This window comes from Felis catus, chromosome B4 (genome assembly GCF_018350175.1).
Source record: "Felis catus isolate Fca126 chromosome B4, F.catus_Fca126_mat1.0, whole genome shotgun sequence".
Taxonomy (NCBI): Eukaryota; Metazoa; Chordata; class Mammalia; order Carnivora; family Felidae; genus Felis; species Felis catus.
In genome coordinates this window covers 132,161,899-132,187,537 of record NC_058374.1, presented here as the reverse complement: position 1 = coordinate 132,187,537, position 25,639 = coordinate 132,161,899, and the positions used below count along the sequence as shown (strand labels likewise).

At 43.2% G+C, this 25,639-nt stretch overlaps 2 protein-coding genes and 1 long non-coding RNA gene across 21 annotated transcripts in view; 2 read left to right on the top strand and 1 right to left on the bottom strand.

Annotated features, from left to right (window-relative positions):
- Window positions 1-5,592, top strand: part of FAM227A (family with sequence similarity 227 member A) — a 79,334-nt gene extending 73,742 nt beyond the window's left edge. For all 10 annotated transcript variants that reach the window (XM_045062367.1, XM_045062366.1, XM_045062365.1 and 7 more), the window contains one exon: window positions 5,456-5,592. In XM_045062367.1, the coding sequence (XP_044918302.1) occupies window positions 5,456-5,537 (82 nt within the window). In that variant the 3' untranslated portion in view covers window positions 5,538-5,592. The remainder of the gene's footprint in view (window positions 1-5,455) is intronic.
- LOC111561442 lies at window positions 5,516-15,149 on the bottom strand. Its single transcript, XR_002744095.2, has 3 exons — window positions 15,033-15,149; window positions 6,446-6,520; window positions 5,516-5,598 (listed from the first exon to the last, which is right to left on the bottom strand). It is a non-coding gene; the product is annotated as an uncharacterized LOC111561442 (long non-coding RNA).
- Window positions 13,547-25,639, top strand: part of DMC1 (DNA meiotic recombinase 1) — a 42,107-nt gene continuing 30,014 nt past the window's right edge. For 7 of the 10 annotated variants that reach the window (XM_045062375.1, XM_019835580.3, XM_019835579.3 and 4 more), the window contains exons 1-6: window positions 13,547-13,716; window positions 15,006-15,091; window positions 15,695-15,739; window positions 16,653-16,799; window positions 19,290-19,372; window positions 24,897-24,949. In XM_045062375.1, coding sequence (XP_044918310.1) covers window positions 15,041-15,091; window positions 15,695-15,739; window positions 16,653-16,799; window positions 19,290-19,372; window positions 24,897-24,949 — 379 coding nt within the window. In that variant the 5' untranslated portion in view covers window positions 13,547-13,716; window positions 15,006-15,040. Of the gene's footprint in view, window positions 13,755-15,005; window positions 15,092-15,694; window positions 15,740-16,652; window positions 16,800-19,289; window positions 19,373-24,896; window positions 24,950-25,639 lie in introns of all 10 variants that reach the window. The other 3 variants (XM_019835584.2, XM_006934043.4, XM_023257713.2) reach the window with 2 other exon arrangements.

Genomic DNA, 25,639 nt, shown 5'->3' with positions numbered 1-25,639 from the left:
GGGGCGCCTGGGTGGCTCGGTCGGTTGAGCGTCCGACTTCGGCTCAGGTCATGATCTTGCGGTTCGTGAGTTCAAGCCCCGCGTCGGGCTCCGTGCTGACGGCTCGGAGCCTGGAGCCTGTTTCAGATTCTGTGTCTCCCTCTCTCTGACCCTCCCCCGTTCATGCTCTGTCTCTCTCTGTCTCAAAAATAAATAAACTTTAAAAAAAAAAGAAAAGAAAAGAAAAGAAAGTGTGTGACAGGGTTCCCGGGAAGGTGAACCCAGAGAAGATTCTTTGACAAATCAGGAAGGGATATCATCTGTGAAGCACTTTCTTTTCTTTTTTCTTTTTTGTTTAATGTTCATTTATTTTTGACAGAGAGCGAGACAGAGCATGAGCAGGGGGAGGGGCAGAGAGAGAGGGAGACACAGAATCCCAAGCAGGCTCCAGGCTCCGAGCTGTCAGCACAGAGCCTGACGCGGGGCTCGAACTCACAGACCGCGAGATCACGACCTGAGCCGAAGTTGGATGCTCAACCGACTGAGCCATCCAGGCACCCCAATTTTCTAAGTCTCAGGGACCTGCTGAAAGATATTAACAAGAGAACCACATGATCATACTTGGATCATACTTGGGTTTTTTTTTTTTCAACGTTTATTTATTTTTGGGACAAGAGAGACAGAGCATGAACGGGGGAGGGGCAGAGAGAGAGGGAGACACAGAATCAGAAACAGGCTCCAGGCTCTGAGCCATCAGCCCAGAGCCTGACACGGGGCTCGAACTCACGGACCGCGAGATCGTGACCTGGCTGAAGTCGGACGCTTAACCGACTGTGCCACCCAGGCACCCCCATACTTGGGTTTTAAAAGTCCTGATGGCCGATGAAGCGGTAGAAGGCGCTTTGGCTCTAAAAAGATCCGGAGTTTTGAATCTTGGCCCTGCATCCTCAAGTACCTACATTCTCTGGGTCTGTTTCCTTGGCTGTAAGAAATGTGGATGGTTGCTACGTGGAGCAACCAAAGAGCCCGGCATAGAACCTGTCAATAATCAACAGGCATCGTATTATTGTTTCATAAAGCTCCTTACGTTCCCGCATCTGGGACGCTTTGAGCTTGGCTGCCTGAGATCCCTGGCCTAGCCCAGCCCAGAAGGACTCCCTGGTTTTCTGGGCTCTGGAAGGTCTGGTTTCACACCTCTTATGGCAGGCATAATCCTTCTCACACACCACAGGGCACTGAAACAGTGAAGCTCCAGAAAAAACACAAATTCTCACCTGCGGGGGAAAAGTCTCTAAGCTCCTAAAGTTTCGCATTCAGACAGGGCGTAGCCTGGGCCTGAAGACGTCTCCCTGGACCCTTCTTTCAGAGTCACTAAGGACAGGGAGGGGGGTGGGGGGACGGCAGGCTTTCCAGAGCCTGAAGAAGAGCATGCCCCCTCTTCCTGTTACAAATACCGGAAGGGAAACTGAGGGAAGCCGTCTTCACCCCTTGCTAGGCATAGTCCATGGTCCCACTCAAGTCTAGGAACAGTTCTGTGGGGTGAATTTTATTTTTCCTGTTTTTCAAAGGAGGCCGCTGAGGCTCACCAGAGTCGAGACCCAGGCCCCTCGTGGGTCGCTTTCAAACATCCGTAGCTCATCGTGCTGTTCCTTTGCTTAAAATCTGTGTCTAGGGTTAAAATTCAGTCTTAGACACAAGGCCTTCTCGAGGTAGCCCCACCCCCACTCCCAGCCACCTCTCAAGCCACACCGTGTCCCCGCAGCTATGGCAGGAGGCTGAGCTCTTCCTGCCTTTGGGCCTTGCTGGGCACAAGCTTCTTCCCCTGTAGGAAATGCCATTCTCCCTCCCGCCCCTGACCTCTCTGTCCAGCCAGCCCTTGCTCCTTCTGCAGAGTCCTTGCAGACGATGTCTCCTCCTCCAGGAAGCTTTCCCTGACACACACAGAGGGCATCATGGTCAAATGCTTCTCCTCAGAGCTCTTAGACCTTTTTTAACATGAAAATTCACTGAGCCCAAAGTAGTGCAAGGAACTACACTTGACCCTCGAACAACACGGGGTTTAGGGGCACAGTCAGAAATCTACATGTAACTTGACTCCCCCCAAATGTAACTACTAACAGCCTACTGTTGACTGGAATCCTTCCCAATAACATAAACAGTCAATTAATACATATTTTATATGTTCTATGTATTATATACTGTATTCTTAAAATGAAATAAGCCAGAGGAAAGAAAAGGCTTTGAGAAAATAATCAGAGGGGCGCCTGGGCGCCTCAGGAGGTTAAATGACTGACTCTTGATTTCAGCTCAGGTCATGATCTCATGGTTCAAGGGTTCGAGCCTCACATCAGGCTCTGCACTGATGGCGTGGATCCTGCTGGGGATTCTCTCTCTCCCCCTCTCTCTCTGCCCCTACCCTGTTTGCTCTCTCTCAAAATAAATAAGTAAGCTTAAAAAAAAAATCATCAGGAAGAGAAAATACCTCTTCAGTACTGTAAGTGTATTTATTGAAAAAAGTCTGCATAGAAGTGGACTCACATACTTCAAACCCGTGTTGTTCAAAGGTCAAGTGTACATTGTTCCTTTCTGGACTGGGAGGTTTGAGGCACACCCATTTTAGAGAAAGCATCTAGTTGTTGTTTTACAGGATTACTGCTCTAGGGAGGGGAAGAGGCTGGTTTCAAGTGCAAATGGACTGGCAGGTGATCAGATGCTGACCTGCTCTAGGCCTTTTCCTGAGCTCAGAGCCCTGATTCTCCCATGTGCTGCGGGACAGGACAGCCAGAGGTCATACTGCTCTTTGCAGAACCCCGTAAACATATCACCACTCTAAATTCCGGCACCCGAAATACAGGTCTGGCATAAAATTTAAATCTTCAGTATATCTACAGACTTTGGTAACTTCAAGTAACACATAATATGTTAAGAAATTACAACTCGATTACTAATTAATTTTTTTTCTTAATTATAACTTTTACTTATTCATTTGTTTTATCACCTTGAGCAATGGCACACAATAGCATTGTGCTTGTCAGGTCCTTGTTCTGTTCTAAGCATGATCCGTGTATTCTCTAGTTCCCACAGCATTCCTGTAAACTATGGGGTGTCATTATCCTTGCTTTATAACGGAGACAACTGAGGCTCAGAGAGGTTTAGAGACTGCTGCCCAGGCTCTTGCATTTGGTAGACAGTACAATGATTTGAAACCGGCAGTCAAACTTTACGGCCTGGGCTACACCCTATATTTTTAAGTTTATTTATTTATTTTGAAAGAGGGAGAAAGTGGGGGAGGGACACAGAGAGACAGAGACAGAGAATCCCAGGCAGGCTCCACACTGTCAGTGCAGAGCCCGACGTGAGGCTCAAACTCACGAACCATGAGATCACGACCTGAGCCGAAGTTAGATGCTTCACTGACTGAGCCACCCAGGCACCCCTGGCCTAACTATTTTTAAGAGAAGTCTTCTTTTTGTTTAACTTTTTGTAAAGTTTATTTATTTTGAGAGACACAGAGCGCGAGTGGTCGAGGCGCAGAGAGAGAGACAGAGACAGAGAATCCCAGGCAGGCTCCACCCCTCAGCTCAGAGTCCGATGTGGGGCTTGAACCCATGAAACCGTGAGACCATGACCTGAGCCACAACCAGGAATCAGGCACTTCACCGACCGAGCCACCCAGGCACCCTTAAGAGAAGTCTAAAGTAAATTCAATATGAAGAAAGTTTTATCAATTTGTTTTTTTCTTTTGATTAGAGAAATAGCCACTCATACCGGAATGTAGCAGCATGGTTTGCACCCCACTGGTTTGGGCTGTGGAACGTTTCAGGTTAGGAGGGGCTTATGAATACTGTTATTTCTGACATTTTGATATTTTCGAATGTAAGAGGACAGCAACCAACTCAATTCATTTTAACGAGTATTCGTTGCTCTTTCCTCTTCCTTAAATATGCTTTCGCAACTTTTTCATGTGGCTAACTCCTACCTGATCCTGAAAGGCCAGCTCAGGCATCGCTACCTCCAGAAAGTCTCCCCAGACTGCACTAGTGACTGCCTATTTTGTGTTCTGTGCTTTTCCAAGCTGGCTCCATTGAATATGACCTACTCTAGTGATGGCATTATCTGTCTCCCTCTCTGTACTATAAAAGTCTCACAAATTCAAGGACCTTGTCTCATTCAGCATTGAACCTTTCGTACCTGCTCCTGTGGCTGGCACGTAGTAAGGATTCAGTGAATTTTTGGTGAAGGACTTAATGATCAGCTACCGTGTGTTTAGCATTCTGCTTCAGTCAATTGCTTATACGCTTATACAAAAAATTGCTTTCATTTTAGGACTTGGCCTCTCTATACCCATAAAGTTGGAAATAAATCCTCTTAAAAGCTCATACTGATTTACAAATGTTTCTGTTTTTATTTGAATTAAAATAATACACATTCATCCTTTAAAAATCAAGTAAAGAAGGGGTGCCTGGGTGGCTCAGTCGGTTAAGTGTCCAACTCTTGGTTTCGGCTTAGGTCATGATCTCACAGTTTCATGAATTTGAGCCCCGTGTCCGGCTCTGCACCGACAGTGTGGAGCCCCGCTTGGAATTCTCTGTCTCCCTCTCTGTCCACCTCTCCCCCACTCGCGCTGTCTCCGTCTCTCTCAAAATAAATAAACCTAAAAAAAAAAAAAGGTGGTTATGAGGATTCAATTGGTTAACATACGTAAAGCACTGAGAACAGTACCTGATGCAAGGTAATATGTAAGTGCCTATTCAATTAACTGATTATGGAAAGCATAACGCAAATGCTAATTAACTAATAACTAGTTCTACAAAGCTTGTTACAAAAAATTGCACCCCTCTGGACCTCCTTTGCATTCTCCATCAACACATTTCCACTTTCTTAACTGATTGTTTTGGTATTTGTTATCCTTCTAATGTCTAAATACCACGGTGCTCTTTGATTTTTCAGTGTTAGGCATTGTCTGTTGAGTTCCTACCGGGAGTGGTTAAGGACTGGGCTGTCTCTCATATGCACACACTTTCTGTCTCTCATCCTCCCGGTGTGTTTCTGTTGTGATTCGGTTTGGACCACTAATCAGCATTATACCATCGACACAACTGCCGTGAGCCACGGAGGGTACTATGGTATTTTTGTTTTCTTGTAAAACTTTTTGCTATCCCTGGAACTAAGCCTTTCTCTCTTTTTTAATCTGCCTCTTTTCTTGCCTTTTTTTTTTTTTTCTTCATTATGTACTTATCACAGTTTATCTCCACATTTCTCCTTGGCCACCTAAATCTCCCCCCAATACATTCAGACACTTCATAGTCTATCAATTTCACCTTCATTTCCCAGCCTCCTGACCAGTTTCACTCTGGGTGGTTTCACCCTAGGCTGTTGATGTAATCCTGGGGACTTAACTTCTGCATTCCCTTCAGCACACTGGTTTTTCAATGTTTGTTTTTAATCTGTTTGTGTCTTTATGATTCATCCACAGGAAGGACACCAAGGAGTCAAAACCAACTCAGAAAAAGGAAGTCAGTTTCCATAACCCCTCACCTTGTAACACACCTGGATGAATCCTTATCCAAGAATTGGGAGAACTTTTGGCTGAAGCCTGCCCATGTTGTTGGGTTTCATCTAAAACAGAAACAACAACAAAAGAATAATACTGCAACACATTTAATTATTCCCAGTCCATGGGACAAAGAATATTAAAGTTCACTTCTCTCTGGACCAAAGTCAGGATTTAAACTGAAGTCACGGGGCGCCTGGGTGGTGCAGTCGGTTAGGCGTCCGACTTCAGCCAGGTCATGATCTCGCGGTCCGTGAGTTCGAGCCCCACGTCGGGCTCTGGGCTGATGGCTCAGAGCCTGGAGCCTGTTTCCGATTCTGTGTCTCCCTCTCTCTCTCTGCCCCTCCCCCGTTCATGCTCTGTCTCTCTCTGTCCCAAAAATAAATAAACGTTGAAAAAAAAAAATTAAAAAAAAAAATAAAGTGAAGTCACCTCATTCATTCATGCCTTTACCAACTAAATCTTCCACTCACTTAGTAGCAGTAATACTATGGAATACATAATATTATATAACACAGTAATAGTAATCATAGGAGAATCATTTATTGAGCACTTAATGACATGCTGAGTACTCTGTTAAGTCCTGCTTTTTTTTTTTAACTTTTTTTTTTTTTTTTTAATTGAGAGAGAGAGACAGAGCATGAGCATGGGAGGGGCAGAGAGAGGGGGAGACACAGAATCTAAAGCAGGCTCCAGGCTCTGAGTGTTAGCACAGAGCCTGACACAGGGCTCGAACTCACAAACCGTGAGATCATGACCTGAGCCTAACTCGGATGGATGCTTAACCAACTGAGTCACCCAGGTGCCCCCCACCCTTTCTTTAATTTTTTTTTTTTTAATTCTGTTAAGTCCTGCTTAGACATTATCTTGGTTTACCCTCCTGGTGGCTCCCCCCAGGGTGAGTATTGTTACCTCCATTTCTCCTGGGAGGACACTGGGGCTTGGAGAGGTTGAGCAAATATTCCAGGTGTCTGTTCTCTACCATGCCTGCAGAGATGCATAAAGACACAGTCCTTGACCTTAAGGGACACACAATCTGGGAGAGGGGGAAGGATGTATAAACTAATACATTAATGCTTTGCTAGAAATCTGTGCAGAATAAACAAAAAACCAAATCGAGAAAGACTTCACCGATGTTGGGGTTCTTGAGCAAATGGCTAAGAAAGAATTCTTGAGACATCCTTGGTGCAAAAAGGTGATTTTAATAAAGCATGCCAGGACCCGTGGGCAGAAAGAGCTGCCCTGGGGTTGTGAGGAGTGGCTGATTATATACTTTTAAGTTTGTGGAGGGAGGGGTAAAGATAAAGTAAAGTTACTAAGGAACTTGGAAGCAAGGCTTTCGTGACCTTGAGGGGCTAGCTACTGGTAAGGTAAGGCTACTTTTAGTGTTTAATAAAACATCAAGGAAGTAAGGCAGCCATGAGCTGCTTGGGTAAGGTCACATTTTGCATGTTTCAGGTGTCTACATGTTTGCATGTTTCAGTGGGCTACAAGCTGTGAGATTTAATTTCAGCTACATTTCTCTTGCCTTTGTTCCCCTCACCAACTGAGACGCAGAGGGACAGGGGCCAGTGTGGGGAAGGACCTGTGGCTGGGCTGAGGGGCTTGGCTTTTATCACTTGGGCCTCAGGGCACAAGGGAGTGACCTGATCTGTTAGAGAGGTCTGCCTGGCAATGCCGAAAGGAAAGAAATCAAGCAGATGGCTATTTGCCTAAACCAAGAAGAAAGTAAGTGCGTTCTTGGGACCTAAGGTGTCTCCCACAGATATGCATATTCACTTGAACCCTGAGTGTAATCCTAGGTGACCCCCTTGGAGAATATCCCAGGTGAAGAGATGGAAGAAGGAGTTCGAGCTTTGGCCCCAGAAAATGCAGGGCCTTGAGTCCTGCTTCATAATAGATATAGGACTTTAGACCTAGTAGCTGTGGGGCTTGACCTTTCCTGAACTTGTTTTCTTTCTTTCTTTCTTTCTCTTTCTTTCTTTCTTTCTTTCTTTCTTTCTTTCTTTCTTTCTTTTTCTTTCTTTCTTTCTTTCTTTCTTTCTCTTTCTTTCTTTCTTTTCTTTTTTTCTTTTTTTTTAATTAATTTATTTATTTATTTTAATTTACATCCAAATTAGTTAGCATCTAGTGCAACAATGATTTCAGGAGCGGATTCCTTAGTGCCCCTTCCCCATGGAGCCCCTCCCCCCTCCCACGACCCCTCCAGGAACCCTCAGTTTGTTCTCCATATTTATGAGTCTCTTCTGTTTGGTCCCCCTCCCTGTTTTTATATTATTTTTGTTTCCCTTCCCTTATGTTCATTTGTTTTGTCTCTTAAAGTCCTCATACGAGTGCAGTCATACGATTTTTGCCTTTCTCTGACTGACTAATTTCGCTTAGCAGAATACCCTCCAGTTCCATCCAGGCACTGTCACAGTGCTTTACACAAGGGAAAAGACGGAAACCTATAGAATTTTCAGAAAAGGGTCCAAAGGCATCAGTCGGTTGCCACGCGTAGACATTTTCTTATCCCAGTTGAAACAGACAATATACGGCACTGATGAGATAATTGAATATTTGAACGCTGCCTATATATTTGATATTAAAAGTTATTATTTTTTAGGTGTGCTAATGGTATTATGGTTCTGTTTGAAAAGAGTCCTTATCTTTTAGGGATACATACTGAAATATTTCAGATGAAATTGTATGATGTATGAAATTTGCTTCAAGATAATATGAGAGGGATTGGGGCACCTGGTTGGCTCAGTCGGCTAAACGCCCAACTTCCGCTCGCTCAGGTCATGATCTCGTAGTTCATGAATTCGAGCCTCTTACTGGGCTCTCTGGTGTCAGCATGGGGCCCACTTGGGATCCTCTGTCCCCTTCCTTCTCTGCCCCTCTCCTTCTCTCTCTCTCAAAAATAAATAGAGATTACAAAAAATAATAGTATGAGAGGGAGTAAGTGGATGGAGTTATAAGTGAAATAAGATTGGCCATGTGACTTAAGAAATCTATGGGCGTCTGGGTGGCTCAGTCAGTTGAGTGTCTGACTTTGGCTCAGGTCATGATCCTGTGGTTCATGGGTTCAACCCCAGCCTCGGACTCTGTGCTGACAGCTCAGAGCCTGGAGCCTGATTTGGATTCTGTGTCTCCCTCTCCCTCTCCCTCTCCCTCCCCTGCTCTCTCTCTCTCTCTCTCTCTCTCTCAAAAATAAACATTAAAAAAAAAAAAAGATTGGCCGTGTGTTAAAACTTGTTGAATCTGGGTGATGGAAATGTGTTATTTTACCTTTGTATATATTAAAAATTATCCATAATAAAACAATTAAAGGTATTTACTATGAACTAAATAATTTTTTTGAGATTTTATTTTATTTTTTTTAACGTTTATTTATTTTTGAGACAGAGAGAGACAGAGCATGAACATGAACAGGGGAGGGGCAGAGAGAGGGAGACACAGAACCGAAGCAGGCTCCAGGCTCCGAGCCATCAGCCCAGAGCCCCGCGCAGGGCTCGAACTCACAGACCGCGAGATCGTGACCTGAGCTGAAGTCGGACGCTTAACCGACTGAGCCACCCAGGCGCCCCTGAGATTTTATTTTTAAGTAATCTCTACACCCAACGTGGGGCTCCAACTCACAACCCCCTGATCAAGAGTCTCACACTCTACCAACTGAACCAGCCAGGTGTCCCTGAACTAAACACTTTTAAGCATGTTTTCACACATTATTTTATTGCCTTCTCACTATAGCCCTGTGTGTGAGGCACAACTTTCCCCATTTTCTTTTAAAGTATTTTTTTTTTCAACGTTTATTTATTTTTGGGAAAACTTTCCCCATTTTCAAGAGGCCTTTCTTGGATGAAGTCGCCCCCGGCTTTGACTTATACAGTCTTCTCCTAGGTACTCATTCTCCTTGCCCTCTCTCTCTTGCCCCCTTCAATCCATTCTTCACACGGCAGCCCAAATACTTCCAGTGTATTAATTTAATTCTCACAACAACTCAGTACTATTATCATTATTGGTTTTCAGATGAGAAAATTGAGGCACAGACGTTAATGTCCCCAAGACTACACAGCTAGTAAATGGCTGAGCTGTACTATGTTAAGCCTGGCTCAGTTGCCACTCCTATGTGTGCTTAAACCAGGCTCCTATAAATGAAAAAAAGAAAAAATCATATGTGAATATACAGAGTCTGCCATATACTGGTTTAGTGGATTGGTTAAGAACGTGGACACGGGAGCCAGACTGTGAGCCTTGAGCAAGTTATTGAGCCTTGTGATGCCTCAGTGTCCTCATTTGTAAATAGGGGTAATAATAGTCCCTACCTCATGCTGTCTTTGTGATGAGTGGTTGCATTAATCTGTGGGAAGGAGTAAGTGCTATGAGTGTGGACTGTCATCAAATGTTACCTTGAGCTTCTCTCCTTTGCTTCTGAGAGCTGCTTTGTCCCTAGCACCTTCCACTCCAGCAAAACCACTTGCAGTTCCCTAAAAGAGCCTCTGAGTTGCCTCTGCCTTTCCCACCCGGCCCGGCCAGCAAACCCTCACCCATCCTCCCAGCCCCAAAGTTCGGGTCACTACCTCTGTGAGGATCCCGCAGGGAGAGGTTTCCTTGTTACCCGACTGCATGTCTGATCTCTTACCTTGCCCTGTGTGTGATTACCTGTTTCGGTATCTGTCTCCCCCTACTAGACTCAGGGCCCCTAAAGGGCAGAGACCTGTCCAGACCTGTCTTCATTTCCTTCTCCAGCAGAGAGCTGGGATCACGCAGTGTTTAATAAATGTTGGTTGAGGGGTGCCTGGGTGGCGCAGTCGGTTAAGCGTCCGACTTCAGCCAGGTCACCATCTCACGGTCCGGGAGTTCGAGCCCCGCTTCGGGCTCTGGGCTGATGGCTCAGAGCCTGGAGCCTGTTTCCGACTCTGTGTCTCCCTCTCTCTCTGCCCCTCCCCCGTTCATGCTCTGTCTCTGTCTCAAAAATAAAATACACGTTAAAAAAATAAATAAATAAAAAATAAATAAATGTTGGTTGAATAAACTGTCAGGAGCATGCCTCTCTGGGGAGCTGTGTGCTGAAGTTGGAAGGTGTTCAAATGTGGAAATAAATCTAAATAAATGAGAAAGCCCCCAAATGACCAGGGTGTGTGTGTGTGTTTCACTGTAATTGCCTAGAAACTTACCAATCTAGAGCCCCATTAGGGTTTGTATCTCCTTTGTTCTTTAAACCCTGGTACTCAACACCTCCCAGTGTCTGACAAGCAGTAGGGATTCAGTAAACATCTTTTGGATGAAGTATGTTTAAGGGGAGACGCGCCCAGTGAAGTTCTTTTTGTGTGCGTGTGATGGTCTTTCATTCTTTAGTTCTCTACCAAAGCACTTCTCATATTTGAGCTCTTGAAACTCCCAGAACATACATCCGCAGGCACCGGTTTCCAGACGGTGGGATCCTGTGCCTTTTTCTGATTGTAAGGCAGTTGTCCACAGAGGGGCACTAAAGTGTAACGGTTTCAAATTCAGGTACTCCCACTGCCTGGTTGTTGTTGTTGTTGTTGTTTTTAGAATACCATAAAAATGACACAAATTTTAAAAATTCTGTAAAGAACTTGTGGACTCACCGAAGGATTTGAGACACTGTGAAAGCTTTTTGTCACAATTACTAATTGATACACAAGCTCTGGCTTGCGGGACTCTGCATCTAAAATAGGAACGTAGCATTTTGGAACCCAAGTTTTTTTGTTTTTGTTTTTTTAATGTGGTCGTTTTTATAAGTCTTTTGTGGCTTCCGAGTTTTGTGTCATATGTAAAAAGATTTTTCTTATTCTGAGATAATAAAAAAAAGTCTCCTTTTCTTCTAGCACTTTTATTATTATATTCAGATTTAATTTCTTGATCCATCTGGCATTTATCTTGGTATAAGGTGTGAAGTCTGGTTCCAATTTTATTTTTCTTCCAGATGGCTACCTAGCTGTTCCAACACCATTCACTGAACTCATCATTTCCCCACTGATCTGAAATACCACTGTCATCATATTCAAAATTTTTAGGTGATATGAAAGGCTATTTTTTTTTTTTTTTTGGTCCTGATTTGAGTAGAAATGTCTTCAAATGTACTTTTTAACTATCCTGCGTTTGGGGCTCAAAAAAAAATTTTTTTAAGTTGCATACAATCATCAGTATCCTATCCAAACATGATTTTTTATCCTCATTTCAAGGATCTGTCATTACCACGCTCATTTCGGTTTCTTTCGGTGAATGTACTGCACACAACCTTCAAATATTATGAACATTTCTCTCTCCCAGCTGTCACTACACCAAACTACATATGTTCTATTTCCCTAAATCATCTCGCTGTGCTCTTTACAGCTCCACCATTACACTGGATGTCCTCACCTAACAAGCTGTGCAGAAGTTACTACAGTTATTTCAGGCGAGGTCACAGGGCGAAAGCCTACGGTCACTACCCAGTTCACCCCCAAACTGGGCATCGGTTTCCATCTACACACGAAGGACAGGCTCTGCTTCTGGAAAATAAGACTTGGAAGAGCTGAGGTTATTTGTTGGCCCTTTAATTTTTTTTTTTTAATGTTCTTATTTATTTTTGAGACAGAGAGAGACAGAGCGTGAGTGGGGGAGGGGCAGAGAGAGAGGGAGGCACAGAATCCGAAGCAGGCTCCAGGCTCCGAGCTGTCAGCACAGAGCCCGATGCGAGGCTCGAACCCACAAACCACGAGTTCATGACCTGAGCTGAAGTTGGACACTTAACTGACTGAGCCACCCAGGCATCCCTTCAATGTGTATTTAAAAAAAAATTTTTTTTAAATGTGTATATTTGAGAGAGACAGAGAGCATGAGCTGGGGAGGGGCAGAGAGAGAGGGAGACACAATCTGAAACAGGCTCCAGGCTCAGAGCAGTCAGCACAGAGCCCGACGCGGGGCTCGAACTCAGGGACCGTGAGATCGTGACCTGAGCCGAAGTCGGACGCTCAACCGACTGAGCCACCCAGGCGCCCCATTTGTTTGCTGGCCCTTTAAAACAATCCACTGGGGGGGGGGGAGGGCAGGAAATGTCCTATAAAATGCCAACTGCTATTGTGGGAACTTCTTTTTTTTTTTTTTTTTTTTGCTCTTTATTCCTGCAAAATGATTCAGACGCCGAAGGAAAAGCGTCGCCCTGTACTGGGGCTTGAACTCCAAGAACTGTCCGCACAGACGTGCATCGTAGCCTCCACCTCAGCAGATGCTCGTTCAAATGCTTCCTGACTCTTGTCAACAGTCAGTCACCGTCTCAGGGGAGGCAGACGACGCTGCCAGAGACGGCTGGGCTGGCAAGGAGGCGGCCCTAAAAGGTCTATTTAGAAGCTGGACCGACATATGTTTGGCCGCCGTTGTCTATTTCACGTTGCGAGTTAAGTCGCAGCAAAATTCCTCTCCGTCCTGAATGGGCCTCGAGACGAGAGAGTGTCACAGAGAGAGATTAGGAATGCGGGGACATTGGCTAAGACCCCAGGTTCGACCTCCTCACCGGGGGTCCCCAGTAAGATAAGCATTTTGCCTGGCACCTGTCGCCGAGCACCCCCTCCCCGCCTTGGTTTTCCACCTCGTGACCCCTTCCCAGAGGCCTCTCTCCATCTCGGAACAACCCGCACCTTAGAACCCTTCTTTCTCACAGCAGCCCGCCTTCACCTCAGCGCCCGCCTCCGTGCCCCCACTTTGGAGGCCTCTCCCTGACTTCAGCACTTCCCTCAGCTCCGGGGAGCCCCTCTCCTCAGCACATTTCTCCCCGCCTCAGAAGCCCTCCCTCACCCTAGGGAGCCCCCGCCCCCACCCCCCGCGAGAGGCTCCTTCGGTAGCCCCTCCTCCCCCATACCTGCCCCGCCCCGGACCCCGCCCACCGAGGGCCGGACCCTCCAGCCCCTTGCTCTCTGCCCCGCGCCTCAGTCCCAGCCGCGTCCGGGGACCCGCCCACCGTGAACACACCCCCTCGCACTCCGCCCCGCCTCCACCCCGGCCCCGCCCCACCGTGGGCCCGCCCACTCCGGGCACGCGCCCGGACTTTCGTCGGTGGGCGCCAAACCCCGCGGTCAGCGACGCGCGGGCTGCGGCTCTCCGCGTTCGGGTTCCGAGTCAGAACCCCGGAGGATTCGAAAGCCCGGGCGGGGGGCGCGGAAGGGATTCCACCTTGAAAACCTCGGGGAGACTGTGGGGTACGAGAGGGGTTTGTGGCAAAAAAAAAAAAAAAAGGGTAAGCGCGTGAAGAATCTGAGGGGAAACCAAGGGTCCGTTTCTTTGGTGGCGCTTGGCGGTCGCCGCTGGGCCCCGGGCTCGTGACTTTGTGCGGCCCGTCCCCGCCCTGGGAGGGAACCGGAGGTGCGGAAAATGCCCGCGGGCGGCGCGGGGGGTTGGCCCTAACCCTGCTTTAAGATCCAGCTCTTCAGCCCATCAGTGGCCACTCGAGAAAGAACTATCTTTTCGTTTTATCACGGGGGAGAAGACACGGACGATTTTTGGTTTTTTTTTTTCCTTCCATGAGAACAGCCAGTGTGGAATTTGTGGTGGTCATATACCTGATTTACCTATCCGGGGACAGTGTTCCAGAAGATTCCTTTTACGTGGTCTCCTCTTTACCTCAGCTGTTTTGCTGTTTAGAGGTATTAGGTGACAGCCGTCATACCTCTCTCTCCCTTCGTGGTTTGTTCCCCTTCTGCTGGACCCCACGCGTGACTCCGATGTGAAGCCAGAAAATGCAATAGACCAAGAAAACGGATTGCTTGGGCTGCACTTCAGTCTCCAGTCATGCCCTGTAGATTCCTGAGATCTTGGAACGAACGCCACAGCGTTAGAGACCACGTAGCTGCTTATTGGTATCCTAATATTGGGTATCCACCATAATTGTACATCTTAAAAATAATTATGAAGCTAGCAAATACTATAAAGCAAAATGTGCCTAATGTCTTATGGAAGAAATCTATTGCGAGAGATCCCGTTCATGATTAGGAAGCGGGAAGGCGTTCATCATCCCTGAGAAAAATAGAATGTATTGACCGAGGGTAGACGAAGTTCTCGGAGCCAGGGAAGATTCAGGAAGAACGACATAAGGTCAACATTCCCAGAGCATTGTGAGCACAAACCTGAAAGGTTAAGTCGCAATGTGCAATACTAACTAGCAACCCAAGACGCACCAAAAAGGCATTATCAGACAGTCCTGATATCTGTGCTATAGGAAATCAAAAGATGAAAAAGTTACCAGTTTTGAGGAAAAAGGGAAGAAACCAAGTCCCCCACCCTCACATACGTAGTGTCAGGGGCCCAGCGAAAAGAGTCAAGGTGCCCAGCGAAAAGATGGGCCAGCCCAGTCATTCCAAACCAAATGTTTCCCTAATTGCTCTTCTGGTCCCTGGCGACTTTGAAATGAAGTCAAGGAGGCCTCCGGGCAAAGGCCCTTGTACTGTCTGATCTATGACCGCTTCTTGAATAATATTTCTTTTTTTCCCAGAACTGATTCTTTTTTCTGCTTGCTCACCTTTCAATATGAAGGAGGATCAAGTTGTGCTGGAAGAACCAGGATTCCAAGATGAAGAGGTATGGCTAGAATGTTGAACCGTGTAGACGTGCAGTCAGTCCACAAAAATGAAGTTCCTTCTCTGTTAGCTATTATTTTTAGAAACTGAGAGTGGAAAGAAAGCATAGTTCCAGGGAGAGGCAATATTACAAATATGTGACAACTTGTTTGGCAAGGGATGCTAAGATTAGCTACTTAGCAACTAGCATGAAAGTATTTTAATAACCTAACAACTGGTATGGCCATAATGGTAATCTTTGCATGCTGGTACCCAATAGCAGAGGAAGGAGTTCAAGGTCTGGCGGGGCAGAAAGCTGAGAAGACGTATTTTAAAAGAGGTTAAGTGTTGTTCCACGCCTTTGGGTTAAGGTCTAAAAAATCTGGACAGGACAGGACAAAAATATCGGGCTTCCCAGCCCTTTCAATGTTGGTGCACCTTCTAAGTCTATAGCACCGTGTTTGAAAAAAGCATATGGATCCTACCTCGATCTGTTTAGAGAAGTGGAATTGGAGGCATTTTGGAGTGACTCATAATGCTGAATTAACTCTATAAAAGATATGATACAGCTGGATATGAAGAATCAAAGCTCCTTTTTTTTTTTTTTCTGTTGTATTTCCTTCAGGAATCTTTGTTTCAAGACATTGACCTGTTACAAAAACATGGGATTGTAAGTATTTTTTCGATGCTGTGTGAAATCCTCCAATTCAGGGTTTCTTAGCTTTGTCCCCATTGGACATTTGGGACCGGGCAGTTCTTAGTTGTGGGGGTTGTCCTATGCATCATAGGCTGTTCAGCAGCATCCCTGGCTCCTGACCCCTCACTACATACCAATAGCACCCCTCTAGTTGTGACAACCAAAAATGTCTCCAGACATCGTCAAGTGTCCCAAGGGGACAAAATGGACCCCAGTTGAGAACCCCTGGCCCAACGGGAGGTGTTCAGAGCTATCTACCCCTGTTTTCATCAACAAAAAATTCAGTTCTGTGGCAGGTGATTGGAGCAAATGATGATGACAGAAACCAGACTCGGAGTAACTAGATGAATTTCAACAGCAGTTCATTGATAGTAAAACTTCTCTGACATTTTCTTTTGAAGCCCTCACATTTAATCTCTTTCAGTTGGATTGAGAAAATAGGAGCAAGAGAAAATCCTGGCCCTTTGGCGATGTAGCTATTTGCATTCCCCAAGGGTAGAGGGAAAAAAATTTTAATTTTAAAAAGAACATATTCATAATGAAGTTCTCTAGAAGGAAAGAGCTGAACTGAGGGGGCGAACGTGTGATAAATTCGCTAGCTTTTCTACCAACAGACTTTTCTTTTGAATTCCTTGTTACATTGCCATGGTCTCACTAACATGCTCGGGAAATCAGGGCACAGCCAGAACATTTGGCAGCGTGCTGGGTATGTTCTACTCAGATATTTCCAGAACATTTGGCTACATGGTGGGTGGGTTCCACCTGGCTGCTTGTATAAAATTGGCATCGTGGTGGAAGGAGATGGACACAAAAGCACATGACATAGTATGGGAGCCTTGCAAGCTGGCATTTTATCAATCTGCTGCATCCATTCTTTTATTTACAGAATGTGGCTGACATTAAAAAACTGAAGTCAGTAGGAATCTGCACCATCAAAGGGATACAAATGACAACAAGAAGGGCACTATGCAATGTCAAAGGGCTCTCAGAAGCAAAAGTGGACAAGATTAAAGAGGCGGCCAACAAACTTATTGTAAGCAAAATCGATTCTTTGTCGTTTTAGCTTAGAAGGGCCCTGTGAGGGGCGCCTGGCTGGCTCAGTTGCTTAAATGGCCGACTCTTGATCTCAGCTCAGGTCTTGACCTTAGCTCAGGTCTTCATCTCAGGGTTGTGAGTCCGGGACCCAGGTCAGGTGTGAAGCCTACTTAAAAAAAAAAAAAAAGGAAGGGCCCTGTGAGACTCTATAGCCTTTCTCATTCAATGCTAGAAACTTCTGTAAATCACAATCTGTTATACTCCTCATGTTAACTTTTTATCACTTCAGTTTCAAAGTAACAGCAATTAATTTCTGACAGATTGAGACAGGGGTTAAGAGACTTCAATACTATAACGGCAGTTATTTTTACCACAACTTTCTTTTTTTGCTCTCTTTTTATATTTTTTCTCCCTTTCTGTTTCTCTGTTTTAAGTCCTCTTTGGTTTTGCTTTGTCTCCTCAAGTAATATGTCTTTGGTTGTTTCAAAACACTCAGCACAAAAGAAATTGCACTCTCCTGGTATAAGCCAGTTGGTAAGAGAGCACTGGGTTAGAAAAAGATTAACAGTGTGGGTTTACCTGTGTACAGTTGAGATAAATATGACCAAGAAAAAAAAAATGCTCAGGGAGGCAGATGAGCTAAAGCTAAGCTGAACTTGTACCTTGTAGCTGGTTCAGAGACCACGAAAGGCCCATGCAGCTAAGAGGTTCCAAGCAAAAACATACACCTTTGACACAACCTTTTGTGTAGAACTTTTGGGGACTGACAGAGACACTAACTCTGGAAACAGGAATGTGTAGAAAGATAGTCACCAAGTCTCTTTGCAAAAGAACAAGGCTCTCCATGTCTACATGTGTATATGAGGGTCTCATTCCCAGCAAGTCCTAGAAGCTCTCTTCACTGACAGCCATTTGGTTTCTTTCCCCAGGGGCAGTGGGGGTATGAGAGTGATGATGGTGGCAGTGTGGTCCTGAACTTGGAGAGGACTTAACCAAACTGCTGTGCACCCAGCTCAGTTGTTCTAACTTCTGAGTAAACTCAGGCAGGTCACTTCCACAACTGCCAGGTCCATTCCACAACTGCCCTGAAGCAGTACCCAGAGTTTGGGAAACTGCCACTTGATAGCCCCTAGGCATTAGTCTTTTTTTCTTTGCAAACTAAATCCCTTATCAAAGAAAAGAACCCCTCTCTTTCTTAAGCATCACTACTGTACCTAGAGTCTGCATCCTTTCTTAACTAAAGCCGTTTATTCTGAGAGATTTGAGAGGTACAAGGAGAGAGAGAAGGAAGTTAATTTCATAGTACAGTGGTTCCAAATATTGGTGTGTATCAGAATAACCTGGAGTGGCTTAGTAAAGAAAACATAGGCCTGGATTCATTGAAATAGGATAGGCCTGGGCTTTTTTTACCCACCCCACCCCCCTTTAAGTTCTCCAAAATTTGAGAACCACTGTCATAGTATAAAACATAGAGGGAAATCCATTAGACCATGTCATTAGAGCACATCAGGGCCTAGTCTCACTAGTTCTTCTGCTGCATCAGCTATAGCTCAGTAATTCAGCAGATAAGTAGTATTCCTACCATGTGAAAGATAATGTCTCCTAGTGAAAACTAGAATTTCTGTGCTCCTTGAAACTTGCCAAGCTGGGGGGGGGGGGGGCATGATGCCATTCAATGAAATCAATGGAATCATTTAGTAAAATACCATTCTGCTTTATGACATAAATATACTTCATTTAAACTTTACAGCTACCCTATTAGAGAGACAGTTTCCTTATCCCCATTTGGTCCAAAAGAGGAAGTTAAAGTATAGCCAGATTAAGTAGTTTACTCCAAATCATATAACTAGTGTTAGAGACATTTTACTTTTCTTAAATTTTTACTTATTTTGAGAGACAGAGAGAAAGAAAGAGAGTGGGTGATCAGGGGAGGAGCAGAGAGAGAGGGAGAGAGAGAATTCCAAACTAGCTCCGAGCTCAATGCCTGATGCAGGGCTTGATCTCACAACCGTGAGATCATATGTGAGCCGAAATCAAGAGTAGGATGCCCAACTGACGAGCCACCCAGGCTCCCAAGACATATTTTGAACCTAGATAGGGTAGCTCCAGAGTCTGTTTTCTTTTTTTTTTTTTTTTTTAATTTTAGAGAGAGAGTACAAGTGGGGGAGAGGGGGCAGAGGGGGGGGGGAGGGAGAGAGAGAGAGAGAGAGAGAGAATGAATCTCAAGCAGGCTCCACACTCAGTGAGGAGCCCACTTGGGGCTTGATCCAACAACCCTGGAATCATGACCTGAGTTGAAATCAAGAGTCAGATGCTCAACTGACTGAGCCACCCAGGTGACCCCAGAGCCTGTTTTCTTAACTATGCTCTTGTGCTGCCTTCAAAGACAAATGAACTGTAGCTTGTATCAAACGATGACTCTGATAATCACGTGAATAGTTTTGGGCAACATATACCCTTTTGAACCTTTCCTTTTGTCTTTCTGTAGGAACCAGGATTCTTGACTGCCTTTGAGTATAGTGAGAAGAGAAAGATGGTTTTCCATATTACCACTGGGAGCCAGGAATTTGAGTGTGTATCTCATATTTTTTACAACTACTAGACACAATCTTCGGAATATAGTATTTCTTTTCTTGAGTTTGTTCAAAATAGCTTTTTCTTTTGAAGTAGTTTTTTTTCCTTCTGAAAGGCTACTGAAGCAAACAAATTCCAAACGATTTGTAGAAGCAGGATTAAATTCCTTACAAGAAATTCAGATCCAAATTATAAGTAGTTTCTGAATCAGCCTGTATTTAAAAACCATTTTGAAAATCAGTTTAACTTTTCATTTCCTTTTCTTTTTGTTGATAAAAGCAATTCCATTTCACTTTGGGTTTTATTTAAAAATCAGTTGTTAGACTGAATATTTTAGAAGAAATAATTCAGGGTTGTTTTTGTTCTTTAGCATCAGCGGTTTTAACTTCCCCTTTTACTTACTATCTCATGATTCCTGAGACGTAGTCATCATTTTCCTAATGCAAGTTGACTAGCATGTGTTTTTTTTATTTTCCCTACCTTACTAGGCAGAATTACTAATTCATAAATTAGATGAGTGGCTAAGATTTGAACAAAAGCAGTATTTCCACAAAATATTCCTCAAAACCCTGGCCTCACAAGATACTCCAAGAAGAAAGGATTTCATAGTCAAATATTGCGTCCAACTAATTGGATGTCTACTAGGCAACTCAGACTTCACAGATCCAAATCCAAACTTCTGATATCTGCCCCAGATCTGTACCTCTGAAAGCCTCCCTCATCTCAGATCTGCCTCTTTTCTGATCCTCAGAACTAAAATCTTGGTGTCATCCTTGGTGCTGTGTTTTTTTCCTTTCACGCCCTAACTGTTCCTCATTAACAGATCCTGATGCTCTACCTTCAACAACAAACCACCCAGTTTCTTCAACAAGTAAATCACAAGGAATCAAAACAGTCAGGAAGAAGACCCAGAGATTAAAAGAGATTTAGAACACCTTTTACCTACTCCCAATATGTGGATTTTATTTGGTTCCTGATTCAAGCACACTATAAAAAATAAGATATATATGAGACGGAAAATTGAACACTTACTAAATAGTTGATATTAAGGAATTACTACTCTTTTAGGTAATAATGGTACTGTGATTGATTATGTTAAGAATAAGAGTATTCATCTTTTAGAGATACCTACTGAGATATTTAGGATGAAATGATATGTTGCCTAGTATCTACTTAAAATAATATGAGAAGAGAGGGAAGTGGTTGAAGGTTTATATGAAAAAAGATTGACATGAGTTCATAGTTGATAATAGTTGAAGCTAAGTGATAGGTACGTGATGGCTCATTATTATACTGTTTTTGTCTACTTTATGTTTGACATTTTCCATAATAATGTTTATATATTTGTGTGTGTGTGTGTGTGTGTGTGTGTGTGTGTGTGCAGGAAAAAAGAGGAAATAAAAATTCTCACCACCTCCTCCACTGTTACTGTACTGGTTCAAACTACCTGTTAATATCTCCTCTTGAGTATTATAATAACTTCTAACTTCTGTCTTTCAGACCTTGCTGTTTGTTCTTCACACAGGAGCCAGAATGATCCCTTTAAAAGTTAGGTCAGATCATAACACTTCTCCACCCAAAACTACTCCAGTGACGCCCGCAAAAGCCAAAATCCTCTCTAACTTCTAATCTAATCTCATCTTTTAATCTTTTTTTAGTTTGCTATGCACGAACTGTACTGACTTCTCTGCTATTCCTAGAACATGCCAGATACTCTCCTGCCTCAGGGCCTTTATACTTACCATTTCCTTTGCCTGGAACACTTTTTCCTCCTGTATCTACATGGCTTGCTGTCATTGCTTTCAGGTCTTTGATAAAATGTCCACTTCTCAGTGAGGTCTCTAATCACTTTATTTAAATATTTAAACCCCCTGCCTTCATCTTCTGTACTTCTTATCTCCTTTCTGGATCTAATTTTTATCCATACCGTTTAATGATATCTGACATACTACATATTTTACTTAAGTATTTATTGCTATTTATTGTCTGTTCTCCCACTAGAATGTAAGCTCCACAAAGTAGAGAATTTCTGTCTTTTGTTCACTGCTTTACCCCAAATGAATAAACCATCTCTAGCATGAACTAGGTTCTCAGTGAATATTTATTAAATGACTGAATGAATAAACAAATAGTGAATGAAATAAGTTGGTGAAGTGTAGTATACTATATATTACTCTTTTGGAGATTCACAGTGCACACTAGCCTATTAAAGGGTATGAAATCCTACTGTGAAACAAAACACCTCTTTAACTTAACATTGCCCTAAATTTAAAAAATCACAGGGGCGCCTGGGTGGCGCAGTCGGTTGGGCGTCCGACTTCAGCCAGGTCACGATCTCGTGGTCCGTGAGTTCGAGCCCCGCGTCGGGCTCTGGGCTGATGGCTCAGAGCCTGGAGCCTGTTTCCGATTCTGTGTCTCCCTCTCTCTCTGCCCCTCCCCCATTCATGCTCTGTCTCTCTCTGTCCCAAAAATAAATAAACGTTGAAAAAAAAATTAAAAAAAAAAATCACAGAATCTTTTTTTTCAAGTAACAGCTAAGGAAGAGTCTTTGGGAATTCCTACCCTAAAGTTAATTGGTCAAAATCAGGTCGGTCACCAAAACAACTTGACTCCAATAATAACTTGATATTCTCCAGTTGCTCTATCACATCCTGATTTAGGCAACGTTGGGCTAAAGAAACTATTACTGTCATAGTGAGTTTTCCGGTGTCCTCAGTATTGAGTTTTAGGCACAGAAAAGATTACTCAGGAACTAGGTTTTTAAAAATTAATATTTGACTTATTAACATGTTGTGCATTTTTCCTTGAGCTGCAAGTCCACTTATAGATCCAGCAAATTGTAAGGGGGCTTCTTTTTTTTTTTTAATTTTTTTAATGTTTTTATTTATTTTTGAGACAGAGAGAGACAGAGCATGAGCAGGGGAGGGGCAGAGAGAGGGGGAGACACAGAATCTGAAGCGGGCTCCAGGCTCTGAGCTGTCAGTACAGAGCCCAATGCGGGGGCTCAAACTCACAGAGTGTGAGATCATGACCTGAGCTGAAGTCGGACACTCAACAGACTGAGCCACCCAGGTGCCCCAAGGGGGCTTTCATAACATGGTTAACTAAATTTCCTTAAACATTTTAGGTTATATTTGTGATTTTAATATATTTCCTTTAAGGACCTTATTGGTATAATTATTAAAATTTTCCAATTACCTGAATGTCTTTCTAAATCTAATAAATTAAACTTATAAGTATAATGAATCTTCAGCACTTTTAAATGTTCAGATACTTTGCATAAATTTAGTTATCAACTCATTTAATCAATTAGAGGCTAATCTGTTCTAATAAAAAGGTCAAATTCTCTTAAACTTTAAAAGTTCTCAAACAGGGGCACCTGGGTGGCTCAGTTAGTTAAGCTTCCAACTCTTGATCTCTGCTCAGGTCTTGATCTCAGGGTCCTGAGTTCAAGCCCTGCATTGGGCTCCATGCTGGACATGAAGCCTACTTAAAATAATAATAATAATAATAATAATAATAATAATAATAATAATGAAAGTTCTCAAATACTAAATATGTAGATTATTCCCAAATTTAATATGAAAATGGTCATCTGTGGGTGTGAGTTGTGGCTCTATTTTTAAATATCTAGCTTTAAAAACACTATTCCTATACTTAAATTCTAAATTTTCCTGAGTTTCACAGTGAACAGTTATGCTATCTGAAGTAATTTGGGGTACCCTGTCAGGTAAACCTTGGGGTTACTTTTTCGCCTGATTAAGATTGCATATCAACCAGAAATTTTGTCCTAGATTTTCTAAAGCCACAGCCTTTTAGAATTTTTCTCAAGGTGAGGAGGGACAAGTAAACCTCAATTTAATAGTTTGTAGATTTATAGATCTTCAAGTGCAAGCCCTCCAAATGGGATGGTCTTTCAACCCATGGCCTTTAGATTCAAGTTATACAGGTGGTACCTAGATTTTTCTTTTTTTCATTAAAGTACATAGTCCTCATTAAATTTATGGGTAACTTCTGACATTGCCTCAGTTTACACTTAAATTGCCCTCTTAAACTATGTAAATATAAAATCTATTGGATTATCCATATCTATTAATGCTTTGTCTAATCTGTGATCATGTCTCAAAATTCATGCTAGTATAAACAACGAAGTTTTAAAAAATTTTTTAAAATGTTTATTTTTGAGAGAGAGAGACAGACAGATGGAGCACAAGCTGGGGAGGGGCAGAGAGAAAGGGAAACACAGAATCTGAAGCAGGCTTCAGGCTCTGAACTGTCAGCACAGAGCCCGACTGAGGGCTCGAACTCACAAACCATGATATCGTGACCAGAGCTGAAGTCAGACGCTAAACCAACTGAGTCACCAAGGCACCCTAAAACGACAAAGCTTTTTAAAGCGCTCCTTCTGGGTCTTAGTAAACACAATATTTGTTGCATTTAATGAATGAATGACATAATGACTTAACCTTAGGTCTTTTCACATCAAGAATATTAAGTAGGGGCTTCTGGGTGGCTCAGTGAGTTAAGTATTCGGTTCAGGTCATGATCTCATGGTTTGTGGGTTTGAGCCCCATGTCAGGCTCAGTGCTGACAGCTCAGAGCCTGGAGCCTGCTTCAGATTCTGTGTGTGTCTCTCTCTCTCTGTTCCTTCCCCTGCTCATGCTCTGTCTCTCTCTCAAAAATAAATAAACGTTAAAAAATTTTTTTAAAAAAAGAATATTAAATACACTGAAACATTGGGTTACCAAATAAATGTATGCTGCCAAAATCTGACCATTATTCTTCTAACTGCTAGCATTACCTATAACACCTTTGAATATTTCCTATCCTGACATGTTCTTCATAGAGTGGTTTGTGTGAAATAAACCAATCATGGTGACAGTCAGTGAATTCTCCTAATATCTATTTTACATACGTTTCTCCTTATATTTAAACACTGAATAGTCCCAAGCACAATATGAACAACCCAGTTAATAACTAAGACCGTTTATTCAAGCTTCAATTCAGTTGTAAAGAATGAGACTTAAGGGGCCCCTGAGGGGCTTAGTCTGACTTGGGCTCAGGTCATGATTGCATGGTTCATGAGTTCAAGCTCTTGATCTGGACTCTGCTGTCAGCAAAGAGCCCTCCTGGATCCTGTCTCCCTCTCTCTCTCTGCCCCTCCCCTGCTTGTGTGCGTGCTGTCTCTCTCTCACTCTCTCAAAAATAAAATAAACATTAAAAAAAAAAAAAGAATGAGACTTAAAGCCCATTTCCTATTGGTATCCAGAAGTAAGAACAAGAACAGCAGGGCTTATATGTTGTTTTGTTGATCCACCCTGCCCACATGCAGCAGAACCTGTGGTCTAGACAGGAAGAGTGTCATCCATTCTGCCAAGAATTCCCATTCATGTTAGATGATAGATAGATAGATAGATAGATAGATAGATAGATAGATAGATAGGAGACATATGATATGCTTTCTCCTTTCTTGATATTTCTATTTCTGTTCCTTTTACTAATGCTTACTTTCTATTTCCAGTAAGTTGCTAGGAGGTGGAATTGAAAGCATGGCAATCACAGAAGCTTTTGGAGGTCGGTAAAACCTTCGTATTTTGTTATATGAAAAGAAGTACACACACATGCATACATATATAATTAAACAAATAACAATTAGTAAATTGTATCTATTTTGAAACTTATGGTGAAGTCTCGGTTATACTACAGGATCATTCTGGGCAGCAATTGAAACAAATTCCAACGTTAACAGATAGGTCTGGTTGGCATTTGTCCTCTTTTTCTCTGACTTCCCTAAAAGAGTAGACATTTTTTCTATTATTCCTTCAAAAGGTACTTGAATACTGGGATCAATTTTATTTCTAGGATACGCATGTTCCATGAACGTAGAGAGTAGATTTTCTCTTCCCTGATCATATCTTCTATTTTTCTTCAAAACAATTCATGCATAGCTATTTTATATACTATGTCTGGCAATTCCAGTATCTGCAGTCCTTAGGGGAACAAAGTCGGTTTTTTTGTTGTTGTTGATGTTTCTGTCGATGTAGAGAAATAAATCTGGTTTTTGTTATTTCTGTTGACTGTCAGTCTTGATGGCTCACTCCCTTGTGTATTTACTGATATTTGTGACCTTATTGCCTGATTTTGATCTATGGGAGTTCACTGGACCTAAATTGGTGCATCGGGAAGTTTTTCTCTAGAAAGGATTTGCTTTTGTTGGGAGGTAGGGCATGCCACCAATCTGAGACTACTTCAGCTTTCCCTAAG